At 37.0% G+C, this 17850-nt stretch overlaps 1 protein-coding gene across 3 annotated transcripts in view; it reads left to right on the top strand.

Annotated features, from left to right (window-relative positions):
- Positions 1–17850, top strand: part of Sun3 (Sad1 and UNC84 domain containing 3) — an 86389-nt gene that overhangs the window by 49505 nt on the left and 19034 nt on the right. The window contains exons 2-3 of one of the 3 annotated variants that reach the window (XM_027938385.2): positions 3316–3377; positions 11202–11305. The exons of the other annotated variants lie outside the window; for them this stretch is intronic. Of the exons in view, the coding sequence (XP_027794186.1) occupies positions 11267–11305 (39 nt within the window). The 5' untranslated portion in view covers positions 3316–3377; positions 11202–11266. The remainder of the gene's footprint in view (positions 1–3315; positions 3378–11201; positions 11306–17850) is intronic. 3 annotated transcript variants of the gene reach the window in all.

Here is a 17850-nt window from a genome sequence, read left to right as displayed (position 1 = left end):
AAAAATGGGAAGCAGAGAGGTGACTGTGTATATAGCACCTAGATGGGCGTGGTGGCCTGTCTATCTTTATGAGGTGTCACAGAGAGTGATGCAATAGAAGAGTCACAGGCTTTTCAAAATTTGCTTACTCACAGTTTCCCCCTTGAAGGAGAAATACCTGTGAAGTAAGAAGACCTAAAACAAACCAAAAACTATTATGGGTAGCTTCATTTTTTCCATAAAATAGGAAAGAGACAACAAATGGTATCTTTCATTCCATGAGCTCTATGCTACTTGGTGGGGGAAGATGAATGGCAGAACAAAAATGAGAAGGGGTGCACGGTTTTTTCGAGGTCATTCAGAAGAAACTGGCAGCAGTGCAAGTTTTAATGTTTTGCTCTCAGAGCATGAAAACCCTGATGGAAATGGGTATGTAACTTCACAGAATGGTTTCTGTAAGAGCTTATGTTGTACATGTCATGTGTGAAGTTTGTGCCCTGTTTACCTGGAAAATAACTGAACAGATGTTGTTACTTCCTTTTAGAGAAAATCATTTCCAGTTTCTATCAGTCACCATGTTTCCTGTGGAATGCTCTCTTCTTTCTATGTCAGTGGTATTTAGATTAATTACAGAAGTCTGGAGACAAGGACTATGAAAGAGAAGCCATATTTTTAAAAAATGAACCTCAGCAGCAGTAATTTAAACCTTAGAGATGACTCAATTTTCACTGAAGGCCTAACTATCCAGTCTCCGTGGTATACAGAGCTCAATGCTGGACAGAAAGTGCTAGCTATAGAGTGGTGTTTGTTACACTCTCAGATGAGAATTGACTAAACAGCTTGATAGTGGATACACATTTTGGGCTAATAATTGAGTTTCCCCTAGTAAACATTACATAGTGCCTGGACAGAGTTTGCAGGGAAGCCCTGTCCACTTGGATGAGCCAATTATGCTGCCTGATGGGACAAGAAAACTGAAAATGATGAAATAACCATCCCAATAGTACCAATAAAGCACTTGCATAGAAACAAAACTGTGTTTAAAAAAATGCTGAATTAATCTTTGATAAATATTATAATATAATAATTTTAATCAAACCAGTCCTCTAGCAGAGACCATAATTAACCTTTGAATACCTTTCTTTAGATAGTGGGCTCTACCACTTCCTATATGACCAGTAATAATTAAAGGATTGAATGATTTCAAGAACATACTTTCTGGAAGTAAGAGTGAGGAAAACTCTCTTAGCTACTTTGGGGGAGGTGAGGCACTTAGAACTTCTGTTAAGGAATTGGGTGACTCATTCTAAGTCTCCCTGTGTATTGAAGCTGTAGGTTTGCAAAGCTCAACTGACATTATAACTCAAGAGCAGATCAGTAAAGAGTAAATTTGTACAACATTTCATCAAGTAACTCAAAAAACATTAAGTAATCTGTTTAATGATAGTTGAACATAATTAAGTAAAATTTAAGGAAATACTCGTATCTAAATATGAATCACATCATTTCCAGACTTTAAGGTTATCTTCTTAGACATTCCTTATAGACCTGGGCAAGGAATTGTGCTTTTCAGTTGATGGAGACTAGTTCAGAGCCAGTAGGTGAACCAAGGTGCTGAGAGAATTGATGTTCTGGGAGCAGTCACCAATCTTTCCTAAATTGCGACACAGATCTTCCCCTGTTGCTTTCAACTTACAGCCTTGTGTTCTAGCTCAAATTATTTAAGCAACCCCTTTTTCCTTTAGTACTTTTTTAAAAGGTTGAGTGTGAAGGTTGGTGATGTCACTTAGTGGTAGAGCATTTGCCTAGCATGCATGAGACCCTGCATTTTATCCTTAAATCCACCAAAAAAAAAAAAAAAGTTGAATGTGAAAAGGTTCTAATTACAACTGCTTTATAAAACTGCTTGGCAAAATCTGCTGCAGTTAAATATGTACATATGTCTCAGCAATTCCTCTCTTGGAAATATACCTAAATGACATGCATATAGATGTTCATCAACAAATCATGTATGAGAATGTCCATAGTAGCATTGCTTAAGAATATTTGTTACAGAATTGTCCTAGTCCCAAATGCCCATCGATATTAGAATAGGCACCTGGGTTATATCCACATGGTGGGAGATTAGAGAGTCATGAGGATATAACCTCATGAGAATGATTGAAAACACAACAACACACAGCGGAGAAATGACTTACAAGCATATGCTGAGGAAAGGCAGACAGAGCACATACACACCGGAGTACCACCTAGGTACATGGCAAAACTGAGCACACCTAGTTGGGATAGAGCTCAGGAGAGCTGTTACCTTCAGAGGTAAAAGACATAGATATGAGAGGGCTTTCTGATGGACCGGGTATATTCATCTATGTGAGCTATGATTTTAAAAACCAGAGACTGGAAGAGTTTAACAGAAGAAATTAATTTTCTTAGAGTTTTGGAGCAGAGATCAAGGTTTCAGTTGATTTAATCTCTGGTGAGGACTCCTTTCCTGCCTTGCAGACAGCCACCAACTGCTTGTGTCCTCGTGTGGCCCTTCTTTTGTGTGCACAGAGACAAAGTGCTCTGGACTCGTCCTCTTCCCCTTCCTCTAAGGACATCAGCCCTATCCATTTAGGGCCCACTCAGATGAACTCATTTAACCTTAATTAGACCCTAAAGATCCTGCACATCCCTTATGGCCATTTACAGATTCTGTCTTCAAATATAGTCACACGGTTGGGGGAGTGCTTCAACATCTGCATGCAGGGGGGCAGGAGTGCAATTAGAGTCCACAGCACTGAGGAGGCTCTACTTATAGTTCTGGGTGAGGTGCATGGATATGTTCATTCTAGGAAGGTTCATTGTGCTATACAATTATTATTTGTGTATTTCTGTGTGCATGCTATCTATATCTTAATACAAAGTTGAAAGAGGCTTATGATGACTTAAAAATTTATAAAATAATTTTTATCATTGTACTTTAGTTTAATACCTAATTCCTGCGAAATCAAAGCCATACTTGAGACTTTCAGGATACCTGTCTTCATTTTTTTCTCATCAGCATTTAAAGAATATAGATAGGCATATAATATGACCACAGTTATATATGTGTGAATAAGGACCTTGAAAGTATGGATGTGTGTACCTTAAGAAAATTATTTTCTATTTCAAGAATAATGGATTAGGGATTAAGTTAACTCACAGAATCTATGTAGAATAAGCATGAATGTGAATAGCAAGCATGTTTACTTGGGGAGTAGTGGCTAAAGTCCAAGTTAAAGCTTAATAGTAATGGATTACACTGTAAAATTCTTCTTCTCTTTTATTTTTTACTGGCTTTTTTTTTTTTTGTAGGTTAACTCGATCATGGAAGATTATCTTAAGTATAATATTTATATTTACTTTTCTTCTTGTGGGTAAGTCTTAACTAATGATCCTTAAAGCAGTTTCACAGGATATATCTGTACAGTAAGAGAGATCTCAGTGGAATGGCTTATATTTGTAATTAAGTGCCACAGAAAACAATGTAAGGGAACTGCACATTTTGGAAGCATTTTTTCTTTTCTTTTTTTTTTTTTGTCTCTCATTGTAAAAGAAATATGTTTATTTATAGAAAACTTTAAAAAGTTTTTTTTTCTCTTAGAATTGTAGTTTAAAATAACAGAAGTTGCTATAAAATTTAGAGTCCTTAATACATTTATTGCAAATACATTTTACATTTTCTAAAGTTGGGTGGCTCAGTTTGGACAACCAAAGACTTAGTCATCACATGGTTCCAAAGATATTGCTGTTTTACATGCAGTTTTTGGCTTTTGACTCACCAGTATTACAAATCACAACCCTTGGACATTAGAAAGTTTCTCTTGAATGTGTTGACAACTTAAGATATGGAATTCCTACTGAAACCAGGGTTTCAACTTGGTTATTTCCACAAAATGTTATTTATAATATAGCAGTATTCTGTGTGCTGTTATTGTTTTTGTTGTTGTTGCATATGTATACCTGAACTGCTGCCTTAGCCTGACCCTACATCAGCTCAAAGTGAGCATGGCTGCATCCTCTATCTGTAGCTTTAGTGAACTGAAAGCACCCCTCCTAACTCAGGGGATCTCTACTAGGTCTTGAATGTTCTTGTTTCTGGTAAGAACTGCACACTTCTTGACTTGCTTTGTTTCCTGGCTGTCTTTTCTTCATCTCAGTTAACCTTGAAACTGTTACCTTCATCTTTTCTTCCCCCCCTCTGGTTGCTGCTACCACTGTCTTGTCATCCTTATGGATGAAATATCCTCACAGGTCTGGCTCAGGCTCATATGTAGTGATATAAACCTGTTTTATTCTGGCTCCACTTCAGTGCCTGACTTAGGTGCACACAGTGTGGGAAGTAGAGCTTTTTATGTTCAGAATATTTCTCACTCTAGAAATTATATTTTATTTTCGTCTGACATCTGTGTTGTGTTATCATGACAATATACCTAAGATAATCAACTTAAAACAAGAAAGGTTTGTTTTAAGCTTATTAATTTCAAAAGTTTCAGACAATGACCAGTTTGCCCATTGCTTTTGGGCTGATGACAAGGCAGTACATCATGGTGGGAGCATGTGATAGAAGAAACTAATGATCTCATGGTGTCCAGGAAGTGAAAGAGAGAGAAAAGATAGGCCTTGGCCTTTGGGGAACACTTATACAAACTGTAGCAACATCTTGTAAGATACACATATATCTTGGATACAAACTGCTTATTTTTATTTTCTTAATTTCAAGCTGGCTAATTTACCAACAAATGTGCTAGATCCATTTTAGATCCTACTGATGCATTAATGATTTCAGTAGGATTAAGTTGGATTCTGATACTCTTGTTCTGTACTGAGATGAAATTACATAATATAAAATTAACTATTTTTTTAAAGGGAATACCATGCTCCAAACATTTTTTATTTTTATTTATTTGTTTTTATGTGATGCTGAGGATCAAACCCAGTGCCCCACACATGCCAGGCAAGCACTCCACCACACCTCTGAGCTACAACCCTAGCCAAATTAACTATTTTTGAATGAATAATTCAGAGGCATTTAGTACAATCACAATATTGTGTAATCACTTCCTCTCTGTACTAACTAAACATATTCATCCCTCCCAAAGGAATCACCCTGTACCAGATGAGCAGTTTGCTCCCCATTTCCCCCCTACTCAGACCCTGGTAGCCACCAATCTGTATTCTGTCTCTAAGCACTTACTTCTTTTGGAATCATACAACATGTGTCCTTTCTTGTGTCATTTCTTTAGTTTAGCATAATATTTTGAAGGGTCATGCATATTGTCGGGTGTATCAGTCAGTCCTTCATTCATTTTCATATCTAAATAATACTTCATTATATGTATGTACTGCATTTTATTTATCCTTCTATCTACTGATGGACACTTGGACTATTTCCACCTTTTGGTTATTGTGGATAGTGGTGCTATTGTGGATAGTGGTGTTTGTTTGAATATCTGCTTTCTTTTGAGTACATACGTAACAGTGGAGTTGCCAAGAAAGAACTGGCAGACTGTTTTCCACAGTGGCTGCACCACTATGAATTCCCACCAGCAGTATATGATGAGCCTGATTGTTCCACATCTCTCCAACTCATTTTATTTTCCGTTTATTTTTTGTGATATCCATCCTGGTAGATATGCAAAGGTATCTCACTGTGGTTATGATTTGCATTTCCCTAATGACTAAAGTTAGACATCTTTTCTTTTTTTATTTGTTCTTTTTATTTATTTTTTTTTATTTTTTATTGTTGGTTGTTCAAAACATTACATAGTTCTTGATATATCATATTTCACACTTTGTTCTTTTTTAGATATACATGACAGTAGAGTGTATCTTGACATTTTATACATATATGGAATATAACTTATTCTAATTAGGATCTCATTTTTATGGTTATTCCTGATGTGGAGTTGTGCTGGTGATATATTCACATATGAACATAGAAAAGTTATGTCTGATTCCTTTAACTGTCTTTCCTATTCCCATTTCCCCTCCCTTCCTTTCATTCCCCTTTGTCTAATTCAATGAACTTTTCTTCCGTTCCCACTCCTTGTTGTGTGTTAGTATCCACATATCAGAGAACATTTAGCCTTTGGTTTTTTGGGATTGGCTTATTTCACTTAGCTTTATAGTCTCTAGATCCATCCATTTACTGGCAAAAGTCATAAAGCCATTGATTTTTATGGCTGAGTAATATTCCATTGTGTATATATACCACATTTTTTCTTTATCCATTCATCTACTGAAGGGCATCTAGGTTGGTTCCACAGCTTCGCTATTGTGAATTGTGCTGCTATAAACATTGGTGTGGCTGTGGCTGTGTCACTGTAGTATGCTGATTTTAAGTCCTTTGAGTATATACTGTGGAGTGGGATAGCTGGGTCAAATGGTAGTTCCATTTCAAGTTTTCTGAGGAATTTCCATAGTGCTTTCCAGAGTGGTTGCACTATTTTGCAGTCTCACCAGCAATGTATGGGTGTGCCTTTTCCCCACATCCTCCCCAACATTTATTGTTGCTTGTATTCTTTATAATTGCCATGCTGACTGGAGTGAGATGGAATCTCAGTATAGTTTTAATTTGCATTTCTTCTATTACTAGAAATGTTGAACATTTTCCCATATGTTTGTTGACCATTCATATTTATTCTTCTGAAAAGTTCAGTTCCTTAGCCCATTTATTGATTGTTATTTGTTTTTTGGTGTTGAGTTTTTGAGTTCTTTTGTATATCCTGGAGGTTAGTGCTCTATCTGAGGTATAGGTGGCAAAGATTATTCTCCCATTCTGTAGGCTCTTTCTTCACATTGTTGATCATTTCCTTTGCTGTGAAGAAGCTTTTTAGTTTGATACGGTCCCATTTATTGATTCTTGATTTTTACTTCTTGAGCTTTAGGAGTGTTATTAAGGAAGTCAGTTCCTAAGCCAACATAAGTAGATTTGGGCCTACTTTCTTTTCTAGCAGGTGCAGGGTCTCTGGTTTAATGTAGTTGATCCACATTGAGTTGAGTTTTGTGCAGGGTGAGAGATAGATGTCTAATTTCATTTTGCTACATCTGAATTTTCAGTTTTCCCAGCACCACTTGTTGAAGAGAGGTTATCTTTTTACCAATGTATGTTTATGGCACCTTTGTCTAGTATGAGACTACTGTATTTATGTGGATTTGTCTCTGTGTCTTCTATTCTGTACTATTGGTTTTCATGTCTTTTTTAGTGCCAGTACCATACTGTTTTGTTACTATAGCTCTGTGGTATAATTTTAGGTCTGGTATTGTGATGCCTCGTGCTTCAGTCTTCTCACTGAGGATTGCTTTGGCTCTTCTGGACCTCTTATTTTTCCAAATGAATTTCAAAACTGCTTTTTCTATTTCTATGAAGAATGTCATTGGAATTTTAATAGGAATTGCTTTAAATCTGTGTAGCACTTTTGGTAATATGGCCATTTTGACAACAGTTATTCTTCTTACCTAAGAACGTGGGAGATAGTTTCATATTCTAAGGTTTTCTTCAATTTCTTTCTTTAGAGTTCTATTGTTTTTGATACAGAGGTTTTTCATCTTTTTTGTTATAAGATTCCCAAATATTTTATGTTTTTGATGGTACTGTCAATGGGATACTTTCCTAATTTCTCTTTCAGCTGATTTATCACTGATATTTAGGAATGCAATTGATTCATGGGTATGAATTTTTTATCTTACTACTTTGCTGAATTCATTTATGACTTCTGGAAGTTTTGAGTGGAGGTTTTTGGGTCTTCTAAACATAGAATCATGTCATCAGCAAATAGGGATAGTTTGAGTTCTTCTTTTCCTCTTCATACCCCTTTAATTTCTTTCTTCTGTATAATTGCTTTGGCTAGAGTTTCAATGACTGTGTTGAATAGAAGTGATGAAAGAGGGCATCCCTATCTTGTTCTAGTTTTTAAAGGGAGTGCTTTCTTTTTCTTTATTTAGAATGTTGTTGGCCTGGGTTTAGCATATATGGCTTTTACAATGTTGAGATATGTTTCTGATATCCCTAGTTTTTCTAGTGTTTTGAACATGAAGCAGGGCTGTATTTTAACAAGAGCTTTTTCTGCATCTATTGTGATGATCATATGATTCTTATCTTTAAGTCTATTGATATGATGAATTACATTTATTGATTTCCTTATTGTGAACCAAACGTGCATTCCTGGGATGAACCCCACTTGATCATAGTGCACTATCTTTTTAATATTTTATTAAGAATTTTTGCATCTATGTTTATCAGCGATATTGGTCTGCAGTTTTCTTTCCTTGATGTGTCTTTGTTTGGTTTTGGTATCAAGGTGTGATACTAGCTCATAGAATGAGTTGGAAGGGTTCCTTTCTTTTCTATTTCATAGAATAATTTGAGGAGAATTGGTATTAGTTCTTCTTTAAAGGTCTGGTAGAAATGTGATGATCATTACTATCCAAAGTACATGTATGAAGACACGAATTGGTGTGAATATACTGTGTATACAACCAGAGATATGAAAAATTGTACTCTATATATGTAATAAGAATTGTAATGCATTCTGCTGTCATGTATACATTTTTAAAAATTTACATTAAAAAAAAGGTCTGGTAGAACCCAGCTGAGAATCCTTCTGATCCCAAGCTTTTCTTTGTTGGTAGGTTATTTTGTTGTTATTGTTGTTATTTAGTTGTAGATGGGTGATACCTTTATTTTGTTTATTTATTTATTTTTATGTAGTACTGGGGAACAAATCCAATGTCTCACACATGTGAGGCAAACACTCTATGGCTGAGCCACAACCCAGCCCCCATTGGTAGGTTTTTGATGGTGTTTTCAGTTTCATTGTTAAGCATCTTCTCATGAGCTTGTTGGCTATTTTCATGTGTTCCTTGAAGGCCTGTCTATTTATCTTTTGCTCATTTTTGAATTTTTTTGTCCTTCCATTGTTGAGTTGTAAGAGTTCTTTATATTCTTTGTATATTAAAACCCATCCTAGACATATAATTTGAAAATATATTTTTTCATTCTGTGAGTTCTCTTTTCACTTTTTTATAATGTCCTTGATGCACAAAAGTTTATAATTTTGCTGGTGTCTTGTCAAAGAATTGCCAAACCCCAAATCTGAATATTTATCCTGTTTTAGTAGTAGTCTTGTAGTTCTAGCCTTTATATTAGGTAATTTATCTCTTTTGAGTTTGTTTTTGTGTATATGGCAAGGTAACAGCCCAAGTTCATTATTTTGCATGTGAATATTCAGTCCACCCAGCCCTATTTATTAAAACAGATAATTCTTTTCTCATAGAAATCTTTGAATAGTATTTGCGCCTTTGCCCAAAATTCACGTGGCCATAGACGTATAGATTTATTTTGGGATTCATAATTCTATCCAATTTTTCTGTGCTTCTATTATTTATACCAGTATTACATTGGTAGGATTTCAATTGGGATTGCTTTGAATCCGTAGATAGCTTTGGATAGCATTGCCATCTTAACCATAGTAAATCTTCCAGCTCATGAACATGGATTCATGGATTCCCTTTCTATTTATGTAGTTCTTTGATTTCTTTCAACAAATAGTTTTCAGACTGGGTTCTAAAATGAGTCTCATATGAGCAGTTTAATCATGTTTTTAAGTCCATTTTGACAGTCTCTACTTTTTATTTGGAGAGTTTAATTAATTTACATTTAAATTACCAATAAAGAAAGGGATTTTTCTGCCTTCTTTAAATTTTTATTTTTAATTTTAGTTTTTATTTTGGAAGTAATAGTGATTAAACCCAGGGGTGCTCTACCACTGAGCTATATCCTTGGCCCCTCTTATCCTGAGGGGCCAAGGTCTCACTAAGTTGCCAAGACTGACCTCCAATTCTCCATCCTTCTGCTTTGGCCTCCCAAGTCACTGGCATTACAAGCATGTACCACTGAGCCTCACTTTTTATTTTTTTTCTATGTTATATACTATTTTTTGTTCCTCATTTCCTCTGTTATTGCCTTTCTCTGTGTTTAATTGATTTTTGTAGTATACTGTTTTATCTTCTATTACATGTGTAGGTAATTTCTTAGTGTTTACCATGGGAGTTATATATGAACATGCTCTTCATAACAATATAATTTGAGTTGATAGCAAACAAGTTTCAATAGTATCAAAATACTCTGTTTCTCTATAACTCTTCCCCTCTTTATATTGTTGTCAAAATTGCTTCTTTATATGCTGTGTATGCATTAATATGGACTTGTAATTATCTTTTGTACATTTGTCTTTTAAATCATGTAGGAAATTTTAAAAGGAGTTACCAACCAAAAATTCAATGATGCTGTTCTTCCTATGTTGTTACCTTTACAGAAAAATACTGAGTTCTTTATATGGAACTGAATTACTCTTTTGAACATCCTTTCACTTCTGCCTGAAGGACTCCCCTTAGCATTTTTTAATAGGATAGGTCTAATGATAATGATGCTCTCAGATTTTTTTTCTGGGAATGTATTAAATTTTTATTTTCATTTATAAGGATAGTTTTGATGGATATATAATTTCTATTGTTTTGGCACCCGTGTCATTATTTTTTATTTTTGGCACTTTAAATATTATATTATCTCACTGCTTTCTGTCCTCCATGACTTCTAAAGAGAAAGCAAGTGATATTCCTACTGAGAAGGCATTTCTCTCTTGCCATTTTCAGGTTTCTTTCTATGTCTTTATCTTTTAACAGTCTAAGTGTAAAGTGTTGTCTTGTGGATATTTTTGAAGTTTGTCTATTTGGAGTTTAATGAACTTCTTGAATGCATGAATCATGTTTTCCATAAAATTTGGAAAGTTTTCAGCCATTATTACTTTACATATTCTTTCTGTCCCTTTCACATTCCTCCTTCAGGGACTGCCACAGTGCCTGTGTTGATCTTTTTGTTCCTTAGACTACAGAATTTCAAGTTCTGTAGTCTACAGCTTCAAGTTCACTGTTTTGTTTTTTTTTCTCCCATCTCAAATCTGTTGTAGATCAGGATTCTAGAGTTAATCCTTTTAGTCTTTTTGTGCTCTGATTGTTTCTGTGGATGACTGATTCTTTGAATGTCCTGTTCTGCCATTTTCTATGTTGTTACCCAAGGACCTTATAGAGTATCTATTTGCCTTATCTATCTATGTCCTCCTGCTTAGGAAAAATACTGTTAATGCATGTGAAATATTTACAGATAAATTCTTTAACCAGAATTGTCTTTTCTGTAACAGGACTTCTAAACCATCATTGGCTTAAACAAACAGAGTTTCATCAGAAATCCAGTCAATTATATGCTATGATTGCAGAATATGGTTCAAGACTTTATAATTACCAGGTGATGCTTTTTAAAGTTATTGTTGTATGTCACTCATTTAAAACTTAATATGCTACAGGACGGGTCTAGCTTGCAGTATGTGATTTGGTTTTGTGTGAGACTATCTTATAGAAATAATATATGAAGAAGAGTTCTTTTAAGTGGCCCTTTCCAAAGAGGCCCTAAAAATTCTCCACAGCTTCTGATCCTTACAAGTACCCCACTAGAAGCTCCAGCATAAAGAAAAATGGCAGATCAATCTTTATTGTTAAATTTTCTGATACTCTGAGCAGTATAGTATTTTCTTTCACCCTGAAGCTAGTTTGATCTCAGTGGGTTTAGATGGAGGCCAGTCCTTGACTATCTATCCTCTTCTGGTCCACCCTAGCCCAAGCACACCTCCCTAACATTTCACACTGAGCTTTATCCATTCTGTACTTAGACCTCAGAAAACGAGAGGGAAAAAGTTGATGGATCCTTGGCCTGGTCTCCACTGCACCATGGGAAGAGGCAGACGAATTGACTTGCGTCCACACATGTGCTGACCTTTTAACACAGAGGTGGCTCCATCCTGATCCTGGACCTGAGTGCTTAGATATACTTCCTGCCCTTTTCCCTAAGGCAGGTCTTCTGACATCCTCTACTTCCCAGTTCATCCAGAAATGGTTATATTCCAATGTGTTTTGCCATGTGGAAACCCTAAGGAAAGGCAATTGCACAGGTATGGTTCCTGCAGGATTCAAGGCCAGTGAAACATTTCCCTGGAAGTTCATAGGATGACACCTGGAATCACTCCAAATCATAAAAATGTTTCTCTTTGTATATTCTAAGAATCTCTGAGCCCAAGTCCTGGACAAAAGTACAGTCTTGTGGAAACTCCACATGGAGTCAGCCTCTGACAGATGGGCATCCTCACAGCAAAGACCAGAACCCAAGCCATTGGGAGATGGGCCAGATAGTTAGCTCATTCCCAATAAAACAGAGATGAACATTCAGGGTGGACAGTAGAGGATCCAGTTATTGTCTGTTTATGACTTACCCTCATTGTGAAGGTTAATTTTATGTCTTCTTGGCTAAGCCACATTGCCTCAATATTTGCTCAAGCCCAGTGTAAATGTTACTATGAAGGAGTTTTTCAGATCTGATTAGCATGTAATCAATAGGCTTTAAATAAAGGAGATTACCCTCTCTAATATAGGTGGTTTTTATCCAGCCAGTTGAGTAGCTCAAAAGAAAAAATGAGATCTCCTAGGGAAGAGGGAATTCTGTCCCCATATGATCTTTTTAAAATTTTATTTATTTTATTCATTTTAGTTGTTGATGGACCTTTATTATTTATTTATATGTGGTTCTGAGAATCGAACCCAGTGCCTCACACATTTGAGGCAAGCACTCTACTACTGAACCTCAACCCCAGCTTCTCTCCATATGATCTTTAAACTTGAACTACAGCATCAACTCTTCCCTGGATCTCCATCCTGCCAATTTTCCCTAACAATTTCAGACTTGCAAACCCCACAATTGCATGACCAGTTCCTTAAAAGAAAATCACACACATACACCCCAGATTAGTTCTGTTTTTCACATTCATAAATATGTCTGGCAGGTTAAATATGTCTGGCAGGTGCTACTAGGGCCTGAGTATTGGGTAACCCCTCTGATCAGCATCCTCAACAGTGTTCTCCCTTTAAAAAGTGCCTAAGGCTCTAAGGGCAGTATTTTTATGATACTGAAGTTGAGGATTAGTTACAATCGTTTCACTTTTGCCCAGTGTTATGCTGGTTTTCACACACACAAAAGCCATCAGAAATCACTGGGGACTGATTGTGACTTAGTTCTATGTGAGCACTTTATAGATCCCAAGCTACATGCAGTAGATGCTGTTCCATAGCTTGCTTTGGTCAGCTTAATAACAATAGATTACACATGTCCCCTGTCTTTAGACATTATTTTATAATATCATTTTATGGCTTATAAATAATATTTTCAGTTTATACTTATATCTGCACAATTGAACTGTTTCTAATTTTTCAGTATTATAAACATGAACATCTTGTGGCTAAGTGTCTTCAATCATCTTTGATTATTTACTTAGGATATGCTTCTTTTTTTGTTCAAATTACTTATACATGATAGCAGAATGCATTTCGATTCATTGTATACAAATGAAAAACAACTTTTAATTTCTCTGGTTGTACATGATGTAGAGTTGCACCATATGTGCAGTCATACATGTACCTAGAGTAATGATGTTCATCTCATTCCACCATTTTTCCTGTCCCCTGCCCCCTCCCCATCCCTCCCTCCCCTTTGCCCAATCAAAGTTCCTCCATTCTCCCCCCACCATTATGGATCAGCATCCACTTATCTGAGAGAACATTCAGCCTTTGGTTTTTTTGTTTGTTTCTTTCTTTCTTTTTTGGAATGACTTACTTTGCTTAGCATGATATTCTCCACCTCCATCCATGAACCTGCAAATACCATAATTTTATTCTCTTTTAATCCTGAGTGATATTTCATTGGGTATATATACCACAGTTTCTTTTTCCATTCATCTATTGAAGGACATCTGGGTCGGTTCCACAGTTTAGGTATTGTAAATTGAGCTGCTATGAACATTGCTGTGGCTGTGTCACTATAATATACACTTCTAAAAAAAGGATAAACATGGAGTATTTGCAATCCTGAGGTAATCTTTTTATGTTAATGACTTAATACACCTTTTCAAAAAAGCTAGATATGCTTCCTACTCTCCCACCATGAAGAACAGGATAACAGTCATGCATCCGAACCAGTCCTAAGCGCATCAAATACATGTTTCACTTTAGCCTCAAAACGACCCTTTAAGAAAAGTCTTACTAGATCCCTGAATAAATTAGGAAGCTTGTATCAGAGCAAGGAAATGCAGCAGCCTGAGGTTGTACAGCTACAAATCCTGAAGCTGAAATCTAAACACAAGACTTGGCTGCGACTCAACCTGCCAACTGCTCCCTGCTTACATGAAGGATGAAATCTTATTGTCACACACAGTGTAGCCTCAGAAACCATAGACTTACTGTCTCCAGGATGAATTTAAGACCATGATTTCAAATTATTTGCTCCATCATTTAACTGGTTTATATCTAAAGCCCCACATTAAGCAGCAAGCTTAATTATTTACCCAGGGACACAGACTGCAATCATTATGTCTTCTAGTATTCACCTGGAAATTATACAGTTTAAAATTAAACATCTTAATGAATTTTGTAGTGAGAATAAAATTAACAGTCATATGGCCAAATTTCATACACCTTACTGAATTTATCTAAGCTAAATTATCAGAGCTATGTTTTAAGGCATAAAATGTTGGGTTAGCAGTCAACATTATCTTAATAAAGCAAAACAGTACTGGGGCTATAGTTTAGTAGCAGAGCGGTTGCCTAGCATTACCCAATACTAGGGAAGATTTTTAAAAAGGCTAAGCAAATAAAGCTGAGGCTCTCTCTGCCTGTGGCCTTCTCTTGGCTGCCTCCACTTGCTGCCTTTATACCCCAGGAGGCTGTAAATCCTCTATCTGTTCAATTGGCTGCACATGCAGACAGATTCTCTCTTAATTCATGATTAGAATTAACTACAGGAGTTCTGCCAGGAGTCCATCTTTATTGCAGAAACAGTTTTCCTGCAGGGTGTGCATCTTGGATGCTGTGGCTGTCTTACATTCTTGGGGATTTGCCTTTGTGGTGAGGCTGCCTATCCACAGGGAGGAACAGAAAGGACAGGTTCTTAGAAAGCTGAACATCAGTCCTATTTCCAGAAGTGTTGCAGAGGGATTACAAACTGTACACAAAGCAGCCTCTGCAGTATTTTTCTTTTTTAAAAAAACTTTGCGGTACTAGGAATAGTACCCAAAGCCTTGGGCATGTTAGGCAAGTGCTCTGTCATGGAGCTACACCTTCAGTCCTGAATATGTTTCTGTTTTATACACTGTGGATTTTGATCATTCCTATTCCCACTCGAGTTAGCTGCCATGATTCTCAGAAACAAATTTATGACCCATAGCTAATGACTTCTAAGAATTTAAGACCCATGTATGTTCAAACATGCTTCTAGCATCATTTTACTTTTCCAACCTTTATTTTCTCTTTGCTTTTATGTCCTTGTTTATTTTTTGTCCTGCATGTTTTTATTCTACACACACACACACACCTTCCTATAATGGATAAAACCTGAAAAGCTTTTGGGAATGGAGCAAAATACAAACGTTTTAAAAACTGTAGAAAGTTTTATTGTTTAAGGAGCTCTCAAATTCATTTATCAGCAAATTAATTAAGGAGTCTTTTCTATAATTCTTTTAAGGCCAGAACAGAAGAAAGAAACATTGAAAACACAGCCCCTACTGATAGGGAACTTACTCAAACAAACTGAAAAGCTAGAAATGAGAATTTCTACCTAGCTATAATAAGCTCCTAAATCCACATCCCTGTCAAAAGAAAAATGTTGAGGAGAGCCTATAAAAGATTGTATTGTTCAGCAGGGGAGAAAATGCCAGGTAGTTTTTTTCCTGGGTGCCACCCTGCATTCCATCCTGATGCCGTTATCACACATTGCACAACAGCATTTGTAAAATGTCCCTCTGTGTTGCACGGAGCAAACTGAGAAAAACTGATGGGAACTGAGATTCTTTGTAACAAAAAAGCAAATTAATCAGAGAAGAAAGATGGAGCAATATTTCCCAGATAACATTGTGTGTGTTAGGGGAGAAGGGGGCTGGTGATTAAACCCAGGGTTTTGTGCATGGTAGGCAAGTGCTTTACACTAAGCCAAAACTCCCAGGCCCAGATAACATTGATGTTTTCTGTAGGGAGTTGAAAGGTGACCCCCTCAAAAGATAAGTCTACATCCTAACCCTCAGAGTCTGAGTGACTTTAATTTGGAAAAAGGGATCTTTGCAGTTGTAATTAATATTCAATCAACCTGGATAATGGGCCTTGAATCCAACAAGTGTCCTTATAAAAGACACATGGAGGAGAGAAACATGGAGAATAGAGGCTGAGACTGGAGTGATGTAGCCACAATCAAGAATGACAAGAGCCCTCAGAAGCTGGAGGAAATAAGAAACAACTCTCCCTGAGGGCCTTTCAAAGATACCCTGTTGGCACCTTAATGTCTAACTCCTGGCCTTCAGAAACAACTGTGAGAGAATACATTTCTGGTGTTTCAAGCCTCCCATTTGCAACCATTTGTTTTAGCAGCCCCAGAGACCTCATACAGTCTCTTTGAATTTTCTTTGGAACTCCTGAAAGGTGGGCTTTGTTACCAAAAGGAAATGACCAATAAGTACATGGATGCCTCTTTCAGACTGACAGGAGAAATTTTCACTTAGGATAGAAGTTCAGGAAAAAACTGATGGAATCCTACACAATGGAAGCTATAATTTATCCAATGGAGTTATTGCTTGAGTCAGTGGAGTTTTTATTCCTCCACTCTGGTTTGTGCTATTTTCCTTGAACATAGTGAAATGTACCATACTCCTGAACCAACAATAAACCATGTTCAGTAAATATATATGTCAGCGAAAGTGAGTTCTGAACCAGAAAGAAAGAATGTCAGAGGCCATGAGTGTTGCTGACCATTTGTATCAGGATCCTCTTTTTACATGTCTCCTCTGTCTGCTACTAACTACTCTTGTTGGCTCCCACACAGACCCTCTTCTGAGCATTCTGTGTTAGAGTAGGTGCTAGGCATGCATGTATGTGTGTGTGTGTGTGAGTGTATATGTATGCTTTTTAATGGGTGTATATGTGTGCTAAGAGCACATGTGTGTATGTGTAAAAATGTGTATATGAATGTGCATAAATGTGTTTGAGTATGCCTGTGTGAGTACGTAGATGTGCGTGTGCTAATCCCACGCTTGAGTACAGGTGGATGGGGAGGATGTAGGGAGCTTCAGGTTGCTCCCAGTTCTGTAATCTTACAGTGTCTAAAATGGGAGCATCCAGTCACCATCACACATGGGAGAGCCTGGAAAAGACAGAACAGGATGAGCTCATGGGAACAGAGGCACTGGCTGCCCTGCTGAGGTCTTTTCAGAGGGGGGAATTGGCAATTGGGCTACATCCTGGACAGAGGCACAGGGTGTGCAGCAGCCCTTTGTGCACTTCCAGAGTGCAGACCCCACAATCCGACACCATCTCTCCATTGTTTGTCTCCTTACAGATGCTTCATAATGCCTCCCTCCCACGCACATCAAGTGTGTCTAACCACCAAATTCATTTCCCCTGATCTCATCTTGGCTAGGGCACCACCTGCCCAATCCTTACCCAGATGCCTTGTCAAGATTAGACATGACTGCTGTTCTGATTTTTATTGCTGACCTAACCCAAAGTTAATCACATCACTTTTTTATTTAGAAATGGAGGATTCCAGGGCTCCTTGTTTACAGGGATAAGCCAAAGAGCTCAGCATGATCCTCTAGGCTCAAAATCATCCTAGACTCTTATCCTTCCTCTCACTCCTTCCCCCTTTCCTCTCTTCCTCTCCCACTCTTAGACCGTGTTTAGCACTTTCATCATTTTAAGAAACAGGAA

Source organism: Marmota flaviventris, chromosome 1, assembly GCF_047511675.1.
Source record: "Marmota flaviventris isolate mMarFla1 chromosome 1, mMarFla1.hap1, whole genome shotgun sequence".
Classification (NCBI taxonomy): domain Eukaryota; kingdom Metazoa; phylum Chordata; class Mammalia; order Rodentia; family Sciuridae; genus Marmota; species Marmota flaviventris.
This window is presented reverse-complemented; position numbering and strand designations above follow the sequence as displayed.